This window comes from Elephantulus edwardii, unplaced genomic scaffold (assembly GCF_000299155.1).
Source record: "Elephantulus edwardii isolate Elephantulus edwardi_28Jun2011 unplaced genomic scaffold, EleEdw1.0 scaffold00072, whole genome shotgun sequence".
Taxonomy (NCBI): domain Eukaryota; kingdom Metazoa; phylum Chordata; class Mammalia; order Macroscelidea; family Macroscelididae; genus Elephantulus; species Elephantulus edwardii.
In genome coordinates, this window is record NW_006399822.1 from 8421923 (window position 1) to 8441359 (window position 19437).

At 44.1% G+C, this 19437-nt stretch overlaps 1 protein-coding gene across 1 annotated transcript in view; it reads right to left on the reverse strand.

Moving 5' to 3' along the window:
* WWOX (WW domain containing oxidoreductase) overlaps positions 1-19437 on the reverse strand; it is a 1021576-nt gene that overhangs the window by 702777 nt on the left and 299362 nt on the right. The window contains exons 7-8 of the mRNA XM_006888814.1: positions 12807-12992; positions 6018-6282 (exon numbers count right to left, since the gene is read on the reverse strand). Of these exons, the coding sequence (XP_006888876.1) occupies positions 6018-6282; positions 12807-12992 (451 nt within the window). The remainder of the gene's footprint in view (positions 1-6017; positions 6283-12806; positions 12993-19437) is intronic.

Genomic DNA, 19437 nt, shown 5'->3' on the forward strand with positions numbered 1-19437 from the left:
AATCCTATTTCCATTTTTACCTATGATTTTATTTTATCGGATATAAGATAGCGGACAGAGCAGCACTTTGACCTCTGTGCCCCAAGACCCTAGATCTATCTGTCCATGGAATGATGGGAAGACTTCCCCAGGAGGAAGGAACAAAGACCCAGCTTAACCAGTAGGGGTCACTGTGCTGAAAATGATGCCCTATGAGTTTCTCATTAGTGATTATTATACTGCAGGCGGCCAAAATGGAAAAATTAATTAATTTCAAAGTGATAATGCATTTACAGCAACAATTAGAAATATATAACTGTAAAAGGGCAACATTCAAAAGACAGATTACATTTAATAAAGTTGCACAAGAACATCCAATTGTAAAATTACTGATCTGCAACAATATTCCTTAAAGAGGCACTTAAAATAGCCCGACTCCATGAAGGGTGACCTAATTACTGTAACTAAAATCACCGCAGTCACAGCAAGTCACAGCAAATAAAAAAGGGACGTTGATATTAGGAACTGCTGCTTAATTCTTCAGGGAGCTACACGCAGGGGGGAAGAGGAGGGAGGGTTCCCTGGTCCACGGCAGGCTGTGACTTCTGCTCTCCAGACCTCACACGAGGGAATGTGGACTCCAGCAATACCGACTGTTAGGACGGCACTTTGTCTATCAGGAAACTCAGGAGGAGCAAAGGCGCTCCAGCAGGTCTGGAGATGGTGAGATAGCATCTAGGCTAAGCTTCCTGATCAGTATTTAGGGATCCAGCATCTGCAGGGGAATGCAACTTCAGGCTTGCTCGCCAAAAGGCATGTTTGCATTAAAATGACAGAAGTGCACGCTGTGGCCAAGAAACAAATGTCTTATCAAGATGGAAGCAATTCCAAGCTTGGAGAGAGGACACTACATGAGATGGGCTTTCCAATATAGAGGCTGGGCCCAACATTGGAACAGAAGGGCCCCAAGACTGCATGCACGCCCATTACCAACACTTCCCCCCCCACACACACACACAAAGGCACAAGTTCCTAAAGTGTATAGAAAAGAAGGGACTGGCTGCCAAGTGTGACAACGCAACCATTCAACCCCTTTATAAACCAAGCAGGACAGGGCTCACATGGCTAAGAAATACCACCGCACACTTAGATCCCTGAAGACACTGTCAGAGAACACGCGTAAAAATCAAGCCTAGCTATCCATGGCCTCCCTACATTATATGCTTATGTGAAACAACGAGAGAGCTCGAGTGGTGTGGTCAGCGACAAGCTGGGCTGCTACCCAATGCCTTTGTGCCTCTCCGGAGGTGCAAACCCACCAGCTACTCCTCAGAAGAACGACGAGTAAACTTCTCCCACGTGATTTACAGACTCAGAAATCCAATGGGGGTCAGTGATGAGCCAAAGACAACGAGTTCAGCCAATATTAAAAAAGACACTAATCTTAAAAAGAACTTCTTTTATATAGAGAAAATGTTCTTTTGAGTCTTCTGGTGACAGGAACTTGGAAAGCCCAACCCACGAGGTAAGTTACCTGGGGAGCAGAGTAAAGGCTGGTGACGCCTCCCACCTGGGAACTCTTCCAATCTTGACAGTAACAATCTCCCTCCTGGAACTTTAGAGTCAGGACAGACCTTTATTCACAGCAACCCCAATATCCCAAATGAGAGATGCTCTACCTCTGTGGCCTTTGCTGAATCCAGCATTACTTTCTGGAAAATTACCTTCAGGACCATAGTGCTACATATAACCAAACAAACAAGAAGAAGCAGAGTGAGATGCACTGTGTGTCTAACACTCGGGCATTACTGTGGATACATCATAAAGCAGGACTCTCCACCATGGCATCCCCATGTGGCTACTTAACACCAATGAAATAGAACTTTGCAGGCCTTTGCTTCATCTTGATGGCTCCACAACTCCATGTGGCCAGGAGCTGCTACTTAAATAGTTCAGTTACAATCAGGGCAGAAATCTGATTGGACAGAGTGTTCATGCCAATCTTCACACCAACCTGAGGCGTCATTTTAGCAGTAAGGAGACAGATGTAGAGAACGTAAGTGGTTTGCCTGACTTTTCCTGATTCTCAAGGGTGAGGGCTGGCTAGGGCTTGGCCGTTAACCAGAGCACTGCTTGCTCCACTATCCCACATTGCTACTTCTTCATTCTCACCACGGCTGGGAACTGAGTCCCTTTGTCTCCTCTCCTCCCCACCCTATTCATCTTTACTAAAAACTGAAAAGTCACCAATTCTACCAAACTCTTCAAAATTTATACACTCACTCCTCCATGCTCCTCTATCCTAAGACCATATTGCCAGCCCTTGTCTCACAGCTGGTGTTTTCCTCAGTCCCTTAGCTCAGCGTATTGAGTTCTATGGTCACTGCAGCCGTGCTCAAGCTCTCCTGACTGAAGCAGGGGTGGCCAGCAAGGTTAGAGGGTGACTTTTGAGGACTCACATCCCATCTGGCTTGACTGGTCCATTTGGATGCCTACTGAGCAGTCTGCCCTAACTTTTACTTCCTGTCCTTCATGTCTATACAACAGTGTTCTGCTTCAGTCTCCAAGTCCTCATTCTGATTTTCCACTTGGCATCACCCATTCACACCGAAAACAGCAATGCCTACTATTATTATAAAGTTAGTTACCTGGCCAACTTCATTTGCAGTACCTCTTTGAAAGAAAACTTTCAAGTTCAGGTTCAAAGAACCATCACATAATCATCATAATAGTTTATATTATTATACTGTTGTTGTGTTGTTAAGTGCCATCAAGTCAAAGACGACTCATGGTGACCCTATGAACAAAAGACCTGAACCACTTGTATAACTTTCATAGTTTCCGGAGGTAAACTATTTCAGAAGTGGATGCCACTCCTGCTTCCAAGCTTGATTTAACTGGGAAGCTCCACCACTGTCCACCAAGGGTCACCATTATCACATTTGACACATCGGTGTTACAGATTATTATGTTAGTTCATATTATTTGTTTCTTGGGGAGGAATCTCTTGATTGTTGTCTGTGACTCAATCAAGTGACTCTTCTCCAAGAAACAACCCCTGACCTTCACTTCACTTCACTGGACACTGGCTCCCTTTCCCTCCCATATGCCTTTGCCAGAGGTCCTGAACCCTAAGGTCAGGTTGAAGAATAACAGCCAATAAGCCCTTATCTACAACCCACACCCAGTGACAATACCATCACATTTACTATCATCATGGACCAATTCCAACTCATTTGTCAGATAAGGGAAATACTTAAAGAGGAAAAACAAAAAGCTCTCCAATGTCATAGAAAGAGTCCGTGACTCTTAGCAACGAACAAATAAAAGTGAGAAGAAGCCATCGATGACATGCTAGCTTCAGGGGTTGACCCCCTGGTCTAGAATGCACAATGCAAGACGAGAGGAGAAAGAATCCTCTTTCCATCCACTCACAGCTGCGTAGGGTCCAGATTCTTCTCATCGCATACACTGAAATACCTAATGGAGCCTGAGCCGTAGAGAGCCCACTCTCACCCCATCTCCAAGAGCAAATGATGTGCAGACAGCAGGACTCTGACATCCACGTGCACAGGCTCCACTCACTCCTGAGACACCAGCCCCACCCTGGGACCTAGAGAAGCCCCCACTTTCAACTCCTCTGCTCATAAGAATTCAACGCTTAGGCAATATCTCTTTCATTTGTAGTAAAACCATCTTTTAGAGTGGTTAGAATAGAAGACACACATTTCTCTCAAGTAGTTCAAAAGATATTTGTTATAGCTTAGAGTCACCCACACACATGACAGTTCATGGCAGTAAATGGGTGAGGGGGGCAGGACAAGAAGACAGGAGCTCCACTGCCAATTGCCCAGGGATTTGAAGGGTCATTAAAGATCAAAGAGTTTGGAGGGGAAATTTCAGTGATTAGAGAAGTAGATTCATTGGAACACTGGGGTTCATTATGGAGAAAATGAACAATGGCGTTGATTATTTAATAAAAGCTCGTGGATTAGTAAAGGAGTATTTCCAGTCCGCCGTGTAAAATCCCCAGTGTTGCTGAGTGCTGCAGGGGCGGTTCTGATGTGGTGCCCAGGTCCTACACCATCCTCACAACCGCGGCCAGGTAAGCCCACTGATGCCACCATCATGTTAATCTATCTCCTCGAGGGTCTTCCTCTTTCCACTGACCCTCAGCTACATGAAACATGATGTCCTTCTCCAGGGACTGGGCCTTTCTGATAACATACCCGAAGCAAGTGACATGATGTCTTACCATACTTTCTTTTTTTTTTTTTCCCATTAATTTATTTTAGTGAAAATTTACAGAGACTTAGGGTTTCCAGTCATTCATTGTTGCACTTTTCTCCCTGCCCACCCTCTCCCTGCCAATTCACTTTTCTCCTTGATAAGTAAAAGAAAAACTCTTTCATTGCTATGCAATCCCTCTCTCCAAGTCCACTGGACTATGCAGCCTTCATTCTGGACTCTTGTCATGACAATAATACCTAATCACATATCCCTTTAAACAGTTCTCTCCCTCATCTGTTGCAAGGCAGTAGACATAATTCCTCCCCTTCTTCTCTGTCCTCCCCTACTTTCTTTTAAGGCGCATCCGGACTATACATCTCCCAAGACAGACTTGTTCATTATGGGAATATCATGGGAATATCCTGGGAATCCATGGTACACTCAATATTTTACCAAATTATAACAATTTGATTAATTCACCTTCAGTCTTTCTAAGTTGTTGTTTTAGCTTTCACAAACCACATGAGGTGAAGGAAAATACCATGTTTTAGGTTAGGTGCGCCTAAGTCTCCAACATGACTTTTTTGCTTTTATCACAATTTCAATGCTCTTTTGGCTAGATTCCCAACACTCATTATTTCTATTCCTCATTCAATTTACTTCTACTAAAATGAGTTTTTAAAAATCAAAGAAGAGAAGTCAAGCCTTAGTTGTAAAATAACAAAAATGCAAAAGCATCACATCTACATGTACGAACCATTCTAAACATTACCACAGTCATACGAATCAGCCAAAAAGATTCACCTTTGGGGAGATTAAGTATAAAACAGTACTCAGGCAAACAAAGGATTTTTCCAGAAAGATGTACACTCATTGAAAACATCAGCTGTAGGAGATCTAGATTCTCATTGAAAACAAAGGAATTCCATTAGAGAATAATTCAATAACGACACACCCACTGCTACCTTTCTCACCTACTAAGGCAAAACATAGTTTCCAAGTACAGGTTTCCCCCACTCATCAAAGGCTTGTTCTACACACCTTCACACAGATGAGAGGGCTTGGTTATTACTACTTCGTTTTGCTAACCATGAGAAACAAAGGTTTCTTTAAATTAGAGGGGGGAAACTGATGCTATTGTTCAGTGATGGTTTTGTAATGAGCCATTAGAACTGCACTGTTCAACTCAAGCAACCAGAGTGGTGGTTTCTTCCCGAGACTCATACCCAGCTTATCAGCATGAAGCCACCATCGCTTTGAGCTGCTCCTGTGAACACACTGCTGAGTGTCTCTTTGATTTCATGTATTATTTGGTAAAGTATTTTGGGGCCTGGGAATGTTCCAAAAAGTTTCCCAGGTAAACGAATAATTGTTTTTCGCTTTATGTCGCTCTGGCTTAGAAAAGATTTTAGAAGAATGCTATAGGTCAGGAGGGGATACTTGTACTTTGAGCAACCCAATGGATGTTCAAAATTTTGTAATCAGAACAACAACAACAAAATATCACATCAACAGAAAATAGGCTGTCACAGTCGCACTTCACACAACACAAAAAAACCCACAGCTACTACTGCCCTATAGACACCCATCCACAGAGAAGCTGGTTTAACCTCATACTGATGCCAATGTGGTGAACAGTTTATGCGTAGCACTAACAGGCCCAAAGATACAACTGCCAAGACCAGATTCATCAGACTCATCATATCAAGAGGCGAGAAAACACCCTCTCCCCCACCCCCGTGTCTCTGTCATCCTTTCCCAGTGGCGCGTAAAAGGCTTGGCAGCCCAAAAGAAAAGCATTCTCTTACCATGGACTTGGTGAAGGGCCGCGCCAGGGTGAAAAGCAGCGTGTACACCCACCAGTTATGGTGCAGGTTGGAGTACATCATGTTCCCGGGGTGCACGGCATTGGACGTGACCCCACGTGGGGACAGGCGGCGGTGGAGCTCATTGGAGAACAGGATGTTGCAGAGTTTGGAGCGGTTATACGCCAACATGGCCCAGTAGTCGCTTTTGGATGGAGAAAGGCGGCTGAAGTCAAGTTTCCCTGAGGAATCGTTAATGTCTGTGAATCTGAAAAACAGGACATATGCTTATTACATGAAGCAACCATGCACTGGAGTTCTTTTTTTATCAGAAATGAGAGGACAATTATGCATACGCATATAGAAACAAAGAGTCTCTTTTCAAAACAGAGAATGGGGATTAAACTAGATAAAGGGAACTCTTGTGGCCTAGCGAAAAAGGAGTTGCCCTGCCAACCCAAAGGCACTCAGGTCGAATCCACCAGCTGCTCTGCAGGAGAAAAAAGGCAGTATTCGCCAGTGTGAGTTACAGCCACTAAAAAACCTGTGGGTGAGCCAGCCAGGAGCTAGTTCTGACTTGATGGCACATAGCAACAAGAACAAAAAAAATATATAAACCAACTGGGTCTCAAGATTGGTTGGGCAAGGCCTTAACTCAGAGTATTAGCTGTTTTAATATGTTGAATTCCACCCATCCCTACACCATGTATGTTTGGGGCTCCCCCCACCCCGCCCCCCACCAAAACCTCTGGCAGGAAGTTCAAGGCTAATTCAGTTAAAATAGAAAAGCATCTTAAATAAAAGGCTGCTGCTTTTGGAAGCTGAAAGATAACACATTCCTAAGCTTTGATGGGGTGTCCCTGATCACTTCAGCTAACGCCAGAGTCGTGTGCAATCGCACTGGAGCGTCCAAGTAAATACAGAAGAGTCGGGCTGCCTCCAAGCCTCTTTTCCAGATTAAAAATTAATGATTATAAAGGGGTCATAACCTTGGTGAGGTGCCATCCTTAGTCTTCTGTGCTTAAAAGAGAAATGTAAACAAAGCTAAAATGAGTTCTGGCAAAGCCTAGTGTTTTTAAGTATACCCCTGGCATGGATACCCACAAATCAAAGTAACTAGTTGATGTTTTATAATTGGGTCTGACGGAGTCGTTAAACACCAGCTGTTTGTTTCTTTCCTCTCCCCCCACCCCAACTCTCTCTCTGTCTCTTTTTTAAAAAAAAAACAAAAACCAACAACAACAAAACCCTAAAACCAATATACTATGGTAGGAAGTGCCCAGAAGAAAAGGCATGTTCTAGACGGGTTCATCTTTGTTAAAGACCCCTCAGATTCTATGTCATTACGTTCACTCTGGGTATTTGTAATGGGTAATAAGGAAGCACGATGGGGCTATTCTAGAAAATGGCTCTGGGGAGCAGACCAAAAAACAAAGGATACAAGAAAATTAGGGGGAAATCTGGTTGTTCTTATTACAAGCGGTTCAGATGGGGGGTGGGGGGGAAAGCATCACAGGGGCAGATGAAATTCATGTTTTAATGGAAATCAAATATCCCTTCTCCAGGACTCGGTCCATGACATCCAATTTCTAGTGTTAAATGACACCGCTGCTCTAAAGTCATCAACAAAAGGGGACAGCCAGAAATGTCATCAAGGGCTCGGCAATGAGACTGAAAGTAATTGGTGGGTGCCTATTCCCAAGTTGCCAAGCACCAGAAGAGCCCACACATCGGAGCTTAATCACCTTAAGGGAGCAGAGACTTAGTGGGAAATCTGGAATGTATGGAGACCTTTTCCTGACTGTCATAAGGCCTGCCAGTGGGGTCCAGGGGAAGTGGGCATCCTGTTTCACCAAGATGCTTCCGCTGACATCTGTAGAGATGAAAAGCCCATTATCAACCGTTTCAGTGGCAAGAAGCTGTGCTGCGATGCCGAAGGCATGAGGTTCGAGGCCACCAGCTGTTCTGCAGGAGAAGGATGGGCAGTCTCCTCCTATGCAACTCTTGTTGTTGTTGTTGTCGAGCATGAAGTCCCTCTTGAGCTATGGACAGTTATCAAAGTTCATAGGGCTTCCAGAGGCATGTTGTTTAGGAAGTGGGTAACTGCCTCTTAAAATCCACCAGAGGGTCAGCTAGGGGTCGGTTTCGACTCGACGGTAGACAACATCCACAATACGCACTGAGAATAAGAAACACGTGAGCTCTCAGGTCTTGTCTTGGGGGCAGGGTGAGGCTTGAACACAGGCTGGTGGTATCCGATTCCGCAACATTACACACCTGCCAGCTGACTGTGTGTCCGACCTGCTCATGATGATGTCACACTGATGCTCACTCAGGTCACACAAGGTCCCTGCAGTCCTGCCTGAGCTGGGCTACTTTCAACTCTACATCATTTTGTGTCACATTATTTTTTTTTTTAAAGAATTATAGTAGAGTTACACTATCACATGGATTTAAACATATAGTTGTGCCAGGAGTTACAGGAGTCTTGAAGTTTATTGTGGTGGAATTAGGAAGTAGTTATAAAGAGGAGGTACTGCACTGACGACTTGGGGATCCAAGATGATGGCTTGGTAACTGCACCTGCTTGGGGTGGGATAGAACTTGGAGGCTTCAGAACACATCTCAGAGGTGGTGGCTGCTGTGTATCCTAGCTGACCCTCTGGAGGCAGTTAGTCAATCGCTCAAGAGGAGACTGCCCATCCTTCTCCCATGAAGCAGCTGGTGATCTCAAATCACATGCCTTCAGATGCAGTGCAATTTCTTGCCACTAGGCCACCGGAGTCTGCAATCTCTTCTCCCACCTGGCCCTCCCTTCCTTAACTGCTATTGAGAAGTCCCTCTTCTAAAAGACTTTACTTTTATTAATTTTAATGCAAATTCTGTGTTGTTGTTGTTGTTGTTGTTGTTACAGACCAAACTGGGTTTCCACTGAACTGTTGCTCCACATTTTGACTTGTGATATTGACTACCATCACTGCAATGTAGCCACACTCTTTGCAGTTCATTCCTATAGTTCCTGTTTCCATCCTTCTTTTCTGTCCTTTTCTGACTTCCACACTTTCCCCCTGCCCTTTCTAACTAGTATGGTTATTTGTTTTAAAGAGTTCATTCCTCTCTGGTGTTACGGATCACATTATAGGCTTCACTATTGTTTGGTTTTAATAGGCATTCTCCTTGCTAAATTTGTTTAGCTCAACCAGTTCAGTGTCCACCTCTTTCACGAAGCTCTCCCTAGCTCACTCTCCCACAGCCACCTATCGCAATAGTTTCTTGAGTGGCCTGTAGGGAACAGATTAAAAGACACCACAGAAATCAGATGAAAATATATTGCCATGGAAATTAGATATCCACTTTTCAGCCCCCAGTCTACAGTCTCATCCCTCCTTGAACAGAAATACAAGGAGTCTCAAAATCCAAGGTTTTTCCTGTACATTGTGCCTGTCCCTGTGCTTCGTCTCCCATACCAGATCCCAAGCCATTCAGTCATCTGGTTCCAGCACTACCTGTGTAGCACACTGCCCAGGACAGTGCCTCATGCACCTTAGGAACTAAGTACAACCTTAGAACAACAGAAGCTTGATGAGGGGTTTAGAGTTCCCAGACGAAGGGACTAAGTTCCCCTTCTAGAAAAAGCCTTGTTTCTGAAAAGACAAAATTTAGCACGAGGTTCAAATCCAATGTGCTCTTCACTAATATGTGCATGTGGCACTTTCTAGAGCTTTGAATGAGCTCCCTGACAGATTTTAAGGACAATGCATAATCCTTTCATTGGTGGGAACACAAGGTGGACTGAGCTCATGAAAGGAGAAGAATCATTCCCGATTGATGAGATGGGCTGGAACCAAGTTAAAGGCAGTTTTAAGAGGGCAGGACACAAGCTCCTCCCTCCATGAAGCTAGCCTTCCCTCTGGACTCTAAGCAGACCCTTGACTGCCTGCCCTGTAGAACCGCAGGACAGAAAACAAATCTTTACTATCTGATTAGCTTGTAATGGCTTCCAGGGAGCTGAAAGTGAAGGCTAGGTCTCCCGTCCTTCAAGGCCAGGTGGGGCAGCTGCTTGAAGTGCAACTATGCTCACGTCTCAGGGGGCTCCAGGGCTCAGGAGGCAGTAATCAACCCAATGTCTCCAAGGCTGTCTGATAGGATTTCAAATTTAAGAGTGATTAAAAGACAAACTTCTGTGAGAAGTTCAATGCTGATTAATTTTATAAAATATAATGAGTGGGAATGATTGTATGAAACAAGGTGAATGAAGAATAGTGTGAAACACAATGTATACTAACTTTGTAAGTAAACCAATACAAAATGAAAACTTATTTTTTTATTTAAAACAAATTTATAACTTGCCATTAACATCAAAACATTAAAGAGTAAGGCTGTAAAAAAAAAAAAAAGGAGAGAGAAAAACTCCAAACAATATGGCTTTGACAGAATCATTCCCCCTAGAATACTGAAGTGTTAGCATTTGCTCTGTGGGCATAAATGTTCATGTATTCCAGGGGACACCCAGCTTGTATTTCTATATGTAATGTTTATTTTGGTTTTTTTTAACTGAGGATTTCTTAATTATCAAACTGAAATAATTAAGCTGGATCCTACACAGACAAAAGCTAGTCTGTTCAAAAATAGAAGTGGATTTGCTTCAGAATCTCCCTCTCCTTTCTCTCTGTGCATATGTGTGCATCATGCGGGTGTGTTCAGCAATCTGGAACTCAGCACAGCTATTGCTGTTTAGAGTGGTTCAGCCAGCACTCTATCCTTTATCTTATTTTAATTATTATCTGAACATTCTTCACAGCAAGGAAGTCAACGTCTCAATTTATTATGTTGCCTTTCCAGGATGCAGAAACACAATCCATTGGCACCGCCTCCATCAGTAACTAAACTACAGTGAAGGCAGGGAGAGGGCTAATAAATATTTTGCCTTGGGGCAGTCTGGTATAATATTTTCTGCAAACATAGGACTTTATTTTTCCCCTAACAGGGGGTCTTGACTCCAGCTAAGAGATTCCACCAAGGTTTATGGAGGTAATTAGATATCAACACTCCCATTTTACAACCTGGTTTAGGGCCCTGGGCCTTGAATGGAGAGAAGTGTCTGCATAGACTGTTCTCCGAGTCTCCATGCTCTCTCTGATGCCAGGGGCACAGTGCAAGCGTAATAAACAACTAGCTTGAGGGGAGTGAACACGTTTGGTCAAGGAGCCCTTTAATACGTGCAAAGAATAACGAGAAAGTGGAAAAGAAAGTACCAGGCTTCTCCTCGTTGCTAGTCCGATAACCCATTTAGAGAAAGCCTTGTGTAGGAAGGAAAACAAATCCCATGCAAAAGAGAGAGGTCCTCCCTTCCTTCCAAATGCAACTTTTAGATGAAATTAAGTTTCACTTCTCCAAGGTAGGCCCGCATCACACTGCCATTAAGGGAAGAACAAAGACGCCACATGAAATACAGATCCACCAAGGGAAGCGTGCAGCTGACAGTTCAACATAATCTCCCATTAAATACCAGCTCATTTAAACACATCCCGTGGTGCCCTCCACATCTGGCAAGTGATTGGGGCTGGCAGATTTATTTCTGGACCCTCTCTCCAGGGCCTGCCCCCACAGTCGCCTCATCACTCCTGGGCAGGGCCACTCCATTCCCTCTCGCAAGCCTGGTGTGATTTGCAAAGATAGAGAAGCCATGATTTTGTTCCCCCTAATTATAAGATGTTTCTGGGAGCGGGGGCAGCTTATTACCGGCGTTTCCCTTTCATTTCGACCATCATAAATTTAAAATGGTCAAAGTACAGCTATCTGCCGCGTGTCACTTAGACCATAAGCCCCTGTGTTTGGGAGTGATAAAGGGTTCAGGCTAACCCTTGGCTGGGCTCTCTCTCCTCGGTCCCAGGGGTTACACTTTATGAAAGTGTGATTAAAAAAATAAGCTTCATTCTAGGTCACTAAAACATTTCAGGACTTAAGATGGAAAAGGAGGGGCGAGACAGACTGTCTTCCAAATGCACATGATTCCCTCCCCCCTGCCCCCAGCTACTTAGCTAAGCAAAGTCGCTACTGCCCACCCCAACACCACCAGGAGAACAAGAATGCACCGTTTCCCCACCTCTTATCAAATCTAGCCTCACCCAGCAAGCTCTCGGTCTTTGCCAAATACTTCTCTTTAGACAAATAGATGTTTATCCAACTCTAGGATAAAATATGCTGAAAATACGATGAAATCTTTTTAGCCCACTGAATATTCTCCTAATGGTGATGGAAAAGAAGAGCCATCTGATGTTTTAATTGACATTTTAACCAAAAGAGGCCAGATTTCTAATACATTCTAACTACAGTACTTCCCTTGCTACAATTACACAGCTAATGTCTGCATTGAATTCCCTAATTTCTCATTATCAAACAATTGGATTTCATCTTGCCGTCTTTAATTGCATTGTTTCTTCTGCTAGAATAACTGCACATTCTTCTTGGTACCATGTTGAAGTTGGTGAATGACAAATCAATAAAGGTCATGCCATTCAGATTTAATCAATTATTATTCCATCTCTAAGCAAAATCAATGAGGGGCTTGAAGTACAGTTGTGAAGGAAAAAAAACCAACAACAAAACAACACACCCAAGAATCTACATTGTCATAAACAAGTTCCCCCAACAGTGCCCCATACCCACAAAAGAAAAATTACAATAAAACACCAACAGGGGAAATCAGATAGAATACCCACACTTTTCTGGTAAAAGCACCATGGGAGATTATTAGCTGGTGCAGTCACAGGACATTGAACTCTAACTCACCGGTGGGATTCCGAGGAGACCACAACGACACGGGCTGGGGCCGAGTGACAGAGGACATCCTGGAGGAGCTGGACAAGGTAGAAGTGTCCCAGGTGATTCACTTGGAAGGTGGTCTCTAGACCGTCTTTGGTGAGACCCCAAGGCAGAGCGAACACAGCTGCGTTGCACACAAGTACATGAAGGGGCCTGAAAAAGAAAGAAAGAAGCTTGAGTGGCATGAGTGTATTCAACATCGTGAATACCGTCCAGAATAACCACCCTTCACTGCCTGCACGAGGCCAGTCAGAAAGAGGTGCCCTCACGTGTCACTTCTTCAGCCACCATGATGGAGCCGTGGGGAAGACTTGGTGGGGAAGCCCTGGGGCTTGAGGTGGACAGAAAGGCAGCAGAAGGTGGGGTGGGGCAGATGACTGGAGGCTTTCATTGTTAAAAGCAGGATGAACCAAAACCAACTGCTGTTGAATTGGTCCTGACTCATGGGGGCCCAGGTGTGTCAGAGAAGAAGTGTACACCACAGTGTTTTCAATGGCTCACTTTCTGAATAGATGAGCAGCCCTGGTTTGTGTAGTGACTAGTAAGGGGTTATGCTGCCAACACAAAGGCATGTGGTTGGAATCCTCTAGCTGTTGTGTGGGACAAAGATGGGCAATCTCCTCTCAGGCAATTTATTGCCCCTGAAAACCCACTGGAGGGTCAGCTATGAGTCAATTCTAACCGAACGGTACAAAGCTACAACATACAAATGGTAGTATTGTATATCCTGCATCTTGACTACTAAACTGAAATATATTAAGAGAAAGGAAAGTTCCCCATTGTTTGACTCAGGAATTCATGTCAAGCAACGGACTACGGAGGAGGAGAACTCAGAGAGGGAAGATACATTTATCAGTGACACTGCTTACAACTGATAGTGCATGGTTATAATAAAAAGCAGACCAACCTCTAGCCAGTTAATGAGTCTAGGGAGTGGTCTGTAGGTGAAATGGACATTTGTACAGAACATTGTGTTAGGAACTGAATCCCCAGCATTAGTTTTTGGAAGATACAAACTGAACTATCTTTGAAAAACATATGATGTAAATCCTAACCCTATACCTGTGGTTTTAATTCCACATTATAGGGAATTTCCCACTTTGAGAAGAGGCTTTCTTTGTTATGTTAATCTGGCAGTATTAGTGTTCACTGAATCTTAGATCAATCTCTTTTGCAATGTAACAGAGCAGATTAAGAAAGGACAGGTAGATGAAGACAGATGTCACCAGAGATCTCCAAGGAACCAAGCAAAAAAGCAAAGCTGAAGAGGCAAGACCTTTCTCCAGAGCCCAGAGAGAAAGAGGAAGCTGCATTCTGGGACTAGTACCTTCAATTTAAACTTCTAACCTCTTCAACTATGAGCAAAGAAATCTGTTTATTAAAGTAACCTGCTTGGGGCATTTCTGTTACAGCAGTACTAGACAAGATAACATGCCATTGCTTTTGTACTGGGATGCATGGCGGGCTCCAAAAGACAGGTCCTTCAGAAACCTGTAAACGTGGCCTTACTTCCACTGAATAACGTGACGGTCTGCAAATGTAACTGAGTTGACTTAGGTCCAATTCCATTAAAGTTTGAACCAACTTGAAGACTCCCCGTGGTTGTTTCCAGGCTGTAAATCACATGGAAGAAGACTGTCCATCCTTGTCTCAAAGAGCTGCTGGTGAATTTGAATGACCAGAGAGGTATGGCCTATGGGTTAGCAGTGCAGCTCCCTACAAGTTAGGCCACTGGGCTTAAGGTGAACCCTAAATCTGAAGGCAAGTGATGTTAGAAGATAAAAAAAATAAAGCAATGTAATGAAGGATGCAGATGTAAGAATGATGTGTCTATGAGTCAAGGAATACCAGGGCTGCTAGCAGACTCCAAAAGCTGGGAGAGAACTATTTCTCTCCAAACTTCCCAGAAGGAACCAACCACCTTGCTGACACCTTGACTTTGGACTTCTGACCTCTGGAAGAACATGGTTCTGTTATTTGGGGTCACCATGTCTGCGATGACTTGTTATAATAGCCCTCAGGAATTATGGCAGCTGGGTGGGCATTTGAGGTTCCTCTACCATGCCTCTCAGCAACACCTCTTGCAGTTAACTTTATCCTTACCTGCACATTTTCTCCACGAAATACACACCACATCAAACAAAGCAACTTGTTACCAGAGACCTTGGCTCACAGGCATGCACCCACAAAGGACCTGGAAAACTCTCCTCTCGCACCAAATTTTAATGTCCTTCATTACTGTTAATTGCACAACACCAGAGGGGGAATATGTACCCTGCACCTAAAACCTGTCACCTCTATTAATTAAAAACAGGCTTATGGAATATGAAACTATAAAGTGCTTGACTTTTTCTTTTTTAATTGTAAAGACACTTAATTGGCTTGTACAAAAAGAAAAAGCATTCCTTTCCCCTCACTTTAATGAGGTCTTTATTATTCAAATGGCACATTTTGCTCAGTTTTGACTAAAAGAGAAGGCAATTCAAAAGGTTCTGAGATGATGAATATTTACAGAATATCAAAAGGAAAGTTCAAACTGTAAAGATAGATGGAAAAGAAAAACTAGGATCGTTCCCAACCAAAGCTGATGTGATCAGTCAGCATTTTAGTGGGCCAATTTTTTCCTTCTTGTGAGTAATTCCCTCCGCTACAAAAGAATACAGCACCAATTGGGGGTGGGGGGTGTTACAGCTTAAAATCAGCAGTGGAACCCTAACTCCATTTCAATTTGTGAGATGGACCCAGAGGCCATTTACATTCTTTGTAATCAATGAATGTGTCTTTGTGCCCAGGAGTTCAGTTAGAAGAGGAAAACACAACCCTCCTCAGGAGAAAGACAGGCAACCCTCTCTTGTACAATTGACTGTCTTGGAAATCCACTCCAGGGTCAGCTATGGCAACGAGGGAGTTAGAACAAGTGTCGCCATAGCAATGGGACAGGATTACAGAGAAATATGTAAATCTTTTATCATGTTCCCAGAAATAAAGGAAGCTTTTTCCCACTATATAGAGAAATCTCAGAACTTGAAGACAATTTCAACTTGTGAGGACTTCGCTTCAGAACTTGATGAAAGAACAAGCGAAGAGAAACATTATCAAAAGAGAAGTTCTTTCCAATTTCTCCTTAGAAAGTAAAAGAACGCTGCAGGGTCTAGAGCATTTCTCAATGGAGTTGCAAGAATCCACACTATTTGAAATATTCCGATGCTCAACAGGAAGAGTATAAGCATCTTTGAGCACTGCCGCCTCAGTCTGACTCACGGTTCTGTTGCCCTTTTTCCTGACAAAAAGGAAGGAAAGCAATTTCTACTAGACTCTCAAGGTGGATCCCCGCTTACATAATCAGCCCTGACTTATGGATGAAGACGTCAATCTTGGTCAGCAGAGAGTCGGAGAGGAGGCTGAGGACGACAAAGGGAGACGGATTGGCACAGTGGCTGCCATGGCGACTGAAGCACAGCGGAGACGGTGCCCGGAGGCCGAAGGGCAGTGCTGCGCCTGCTACATGCAGGGGGACTGTGAGTGCGGCTCGACTCGGCGGCATGCCACCACTCAGGACTCAGCAGAAGACCGACGACAGCAGTTCTTCTACCTGCAACAACTCAGGCCCCGTTCAGACTTTATCCTCGCCACCCATTCTGTGTGCCAGCCTGCATGCCCTTGGTGATCCAGCGGATGGTTTTAATTGGCATAGAGGCAAGTTTATGAAAAAATATTTATGAGCTCTAATGAACCAGAAATACATACCTATAAAAAATTACCCCTTGCAGTTTACAATGGCACGGATACTGTTGCTGAGGATGAGGCCAAACTTGACAGCATTAAATATTAAACAATAGTACAGGGAATGCACTGATTCAGGAGAAAACAAATAATGATACAATGCTCAAATCATCCAGGCAAGGGAAAGCTGCAGTAAAATACAAGCCATACTAAGAGCATCTTCTAAAAAGAATTAACACACTCGAAGGATTTCTCTTTACAAAGATACACCAAGAATCATGGCTGATTTGAATGCATGAATGCTATAGAAATTTTTGGCATCATAATATTTTCCTAACACCTTCTTTTTGCTTTGTGATGTTCCAGCAGGTCCTATCCTATCACTGACCATATGAGAAAAACATGTGAAGTGCTCAGAGGAGAACTGCCCCATGGGATTTCCAAGCCTGCAAGCCCTTACAGAGGGAGACAGCTTCATTCTTCTACCTCAGAGTGGCTGGTGGATTTGAACCACTGACAGTGAGTTTAGCAATTAAGCATTTTAAATTCTAGGCCTCCAGGGCTCCTCACTAACAGGTTAGACTGGTAAAAGTAGGCTGTCTGGATCTGCTATTGATTAGCAATGTAGACATCAGGAGTGTTAATAAATCTCTCTGGGGAGCTGGGCACTGACTCTCTGTAGAGTCCGAACTTGAAGCAGGTCGCTCCCATCTCTGGCCTGTCTTTTCCTAGGCCGCTGGGCCAAACACTGGGGACACAGGACCTCCCCATAGTTCACAGGCCTAATGCACACGGAGATCATCTTGTGAATTTCTAAAATACCTGTATACTGTTTACCATGCTTTCAACTCATTAACTCTGAAAGATGCTTTCTGAATAAGTGAGGAAAAGAAAGCAAATAAAACAAGGGAAATAGCAACACACAAACCCCTGACATCAACTTGAGTGGGTGGTGGCTGTCGGCTGTGTTTCTAAATTCAAAAGGATCCCAAGTTCCAAGAAGTTGAGAGAGCCTATCAAGTATTAAAATAATCATTAACCCGGTGCATTCTGCTGTCAAGATGATCCAGCCACATTTAATTAAAAAGATGTTTTCTTATTTAAGTTGGAATAGAGAAAATAGTCCAAAGAAGCCAGCCAGCAGGAGTAGAAGGCAACACTGTCTGCATTCCCCAGAGACCACAGGAATTTTTCATTTCATGCACCATTTACAACTTCTTATAGTGAATTCCAGAACATTAGTACATACACTTAACAGAAAATAGAAACACTCTTATTTTTGTTATCGCCTTAAATTTTTGCCTCATGTCCATTATTCTGATGGTATTTTTCCAGCCCATCATATACAGATAGGACTAGCAGCAACATTTCCCCTTGTTGGTTTGAACAGGGGAGATGTAATGTAGGAGTCCACCCACGTTTGCTCTCTGAGGTTTTCTAGGGGAAATGCATCCAGAGGACCAGGATGCCACCAGGGCACTCAAGCTGTGTCTCCCAAGCACAGACTACTGGCCCTTCAGAGCTGTGGTCCCCAGGGTCTCCATCTCCCTCTGCCTTGTGCGTTTAAGACTTCCGTGTTCTGTGTTAGAACTTTGGGGGAATATTTAATGGAAAATCAGCGACAGGCTTGACATGGATGGAGGGTGGGGCAGTTGAGTGGGAATCCTCGTGGGTTTAACTATTTGCATAGCCAACTAACTTCACTTAGAGTACAGTTCACACAGGCCGAGAAAAAGCAAATTCACCAGAGTCCTGCTCTTCTGGCAGAGCTCCACAGGTCGCCTGACTCCTGAGTCCAGCTTATGCCCTAAGAGAGTCAGGATCACATTGAAAAAAAAAGAAAAAGAAAGCTCTGGAAGGCCAGGACGGAGTTCAGGAAATTCCACCTGAGAGCACAAAGAGTGAGAATGTCATTCATACACATGGAAGAAGTAGGCAGAGGGAAAGGGTGGGGACTGACATTACAGAAGTAGAAACTGCTCATCTCTCTGTTAGCACATACACCATACAGGGTAACAGTACGTCACAGCAACAGTCTAGAACCTGCACCTGAATCCTTCCTCGCATCTTCATGCTGCGCCCTGTGCCTGACTTACAAGAGCCAACTGTCATTAAGTCTGCCGCACACACGCCAGTCCGAGCAGAACTGCATTCCACGGGGTTTCCAATGGGGAATTTGCAGAAGGAAATTCATTAGGACTACTCAGGCATCTGAGAGTGGATTCGAATCGCCCGCCTTTTTTCCACAGCTAAGCGTGTGAACTGTTTGTGCCATCGAGGGGCTCCACCATGCAATATAAGTTTGCAGAATCCCCTGGAATGAAATATTATCTCCTGTGAAATCTCACTCATTGTGAAAGTTCACCCTTTCTAAGCTCACGGTCGTTGGCTTTTAAAGCACTGCGTCCAGAAAGCCTTTCTCCTGAAATCCACTGAGTCTGTCTATCAGTGTTAATTCACAGTACGGTAGTTTCTGTGTACTAGTTCCCTCACTCCGCCAAGTTTTAGGACCACCTGTGCTCAATCCCACCCCCCTCCCCCACATGCATGGGAAACCAACTTCTCTGTATTTCTCAGCCTCACCCTTGGCAAAAAGAACTGCTCAGTAAGGCTGCTGTTCTGCATTTGGGTTTGGACAAAATTAACACGTGTGAAGATAAACAGAGTGCCTGCCAGTGGGCACACTGGACACACACAGGGACACGGGGGCCCACTTTGGGAAACTCAGCTCCCTGGCGCAGGGCACAGGCAATCAGGCTGTCCAGGAGCTGGAGGAATTACACGAGCTGTCCACGCACCCTTGCAATTCGCGTCTATTACTGAGAAATCACCACGGTGCGTGACTTCCATGGGGAGGACCAGTGTGGGCAGAAAA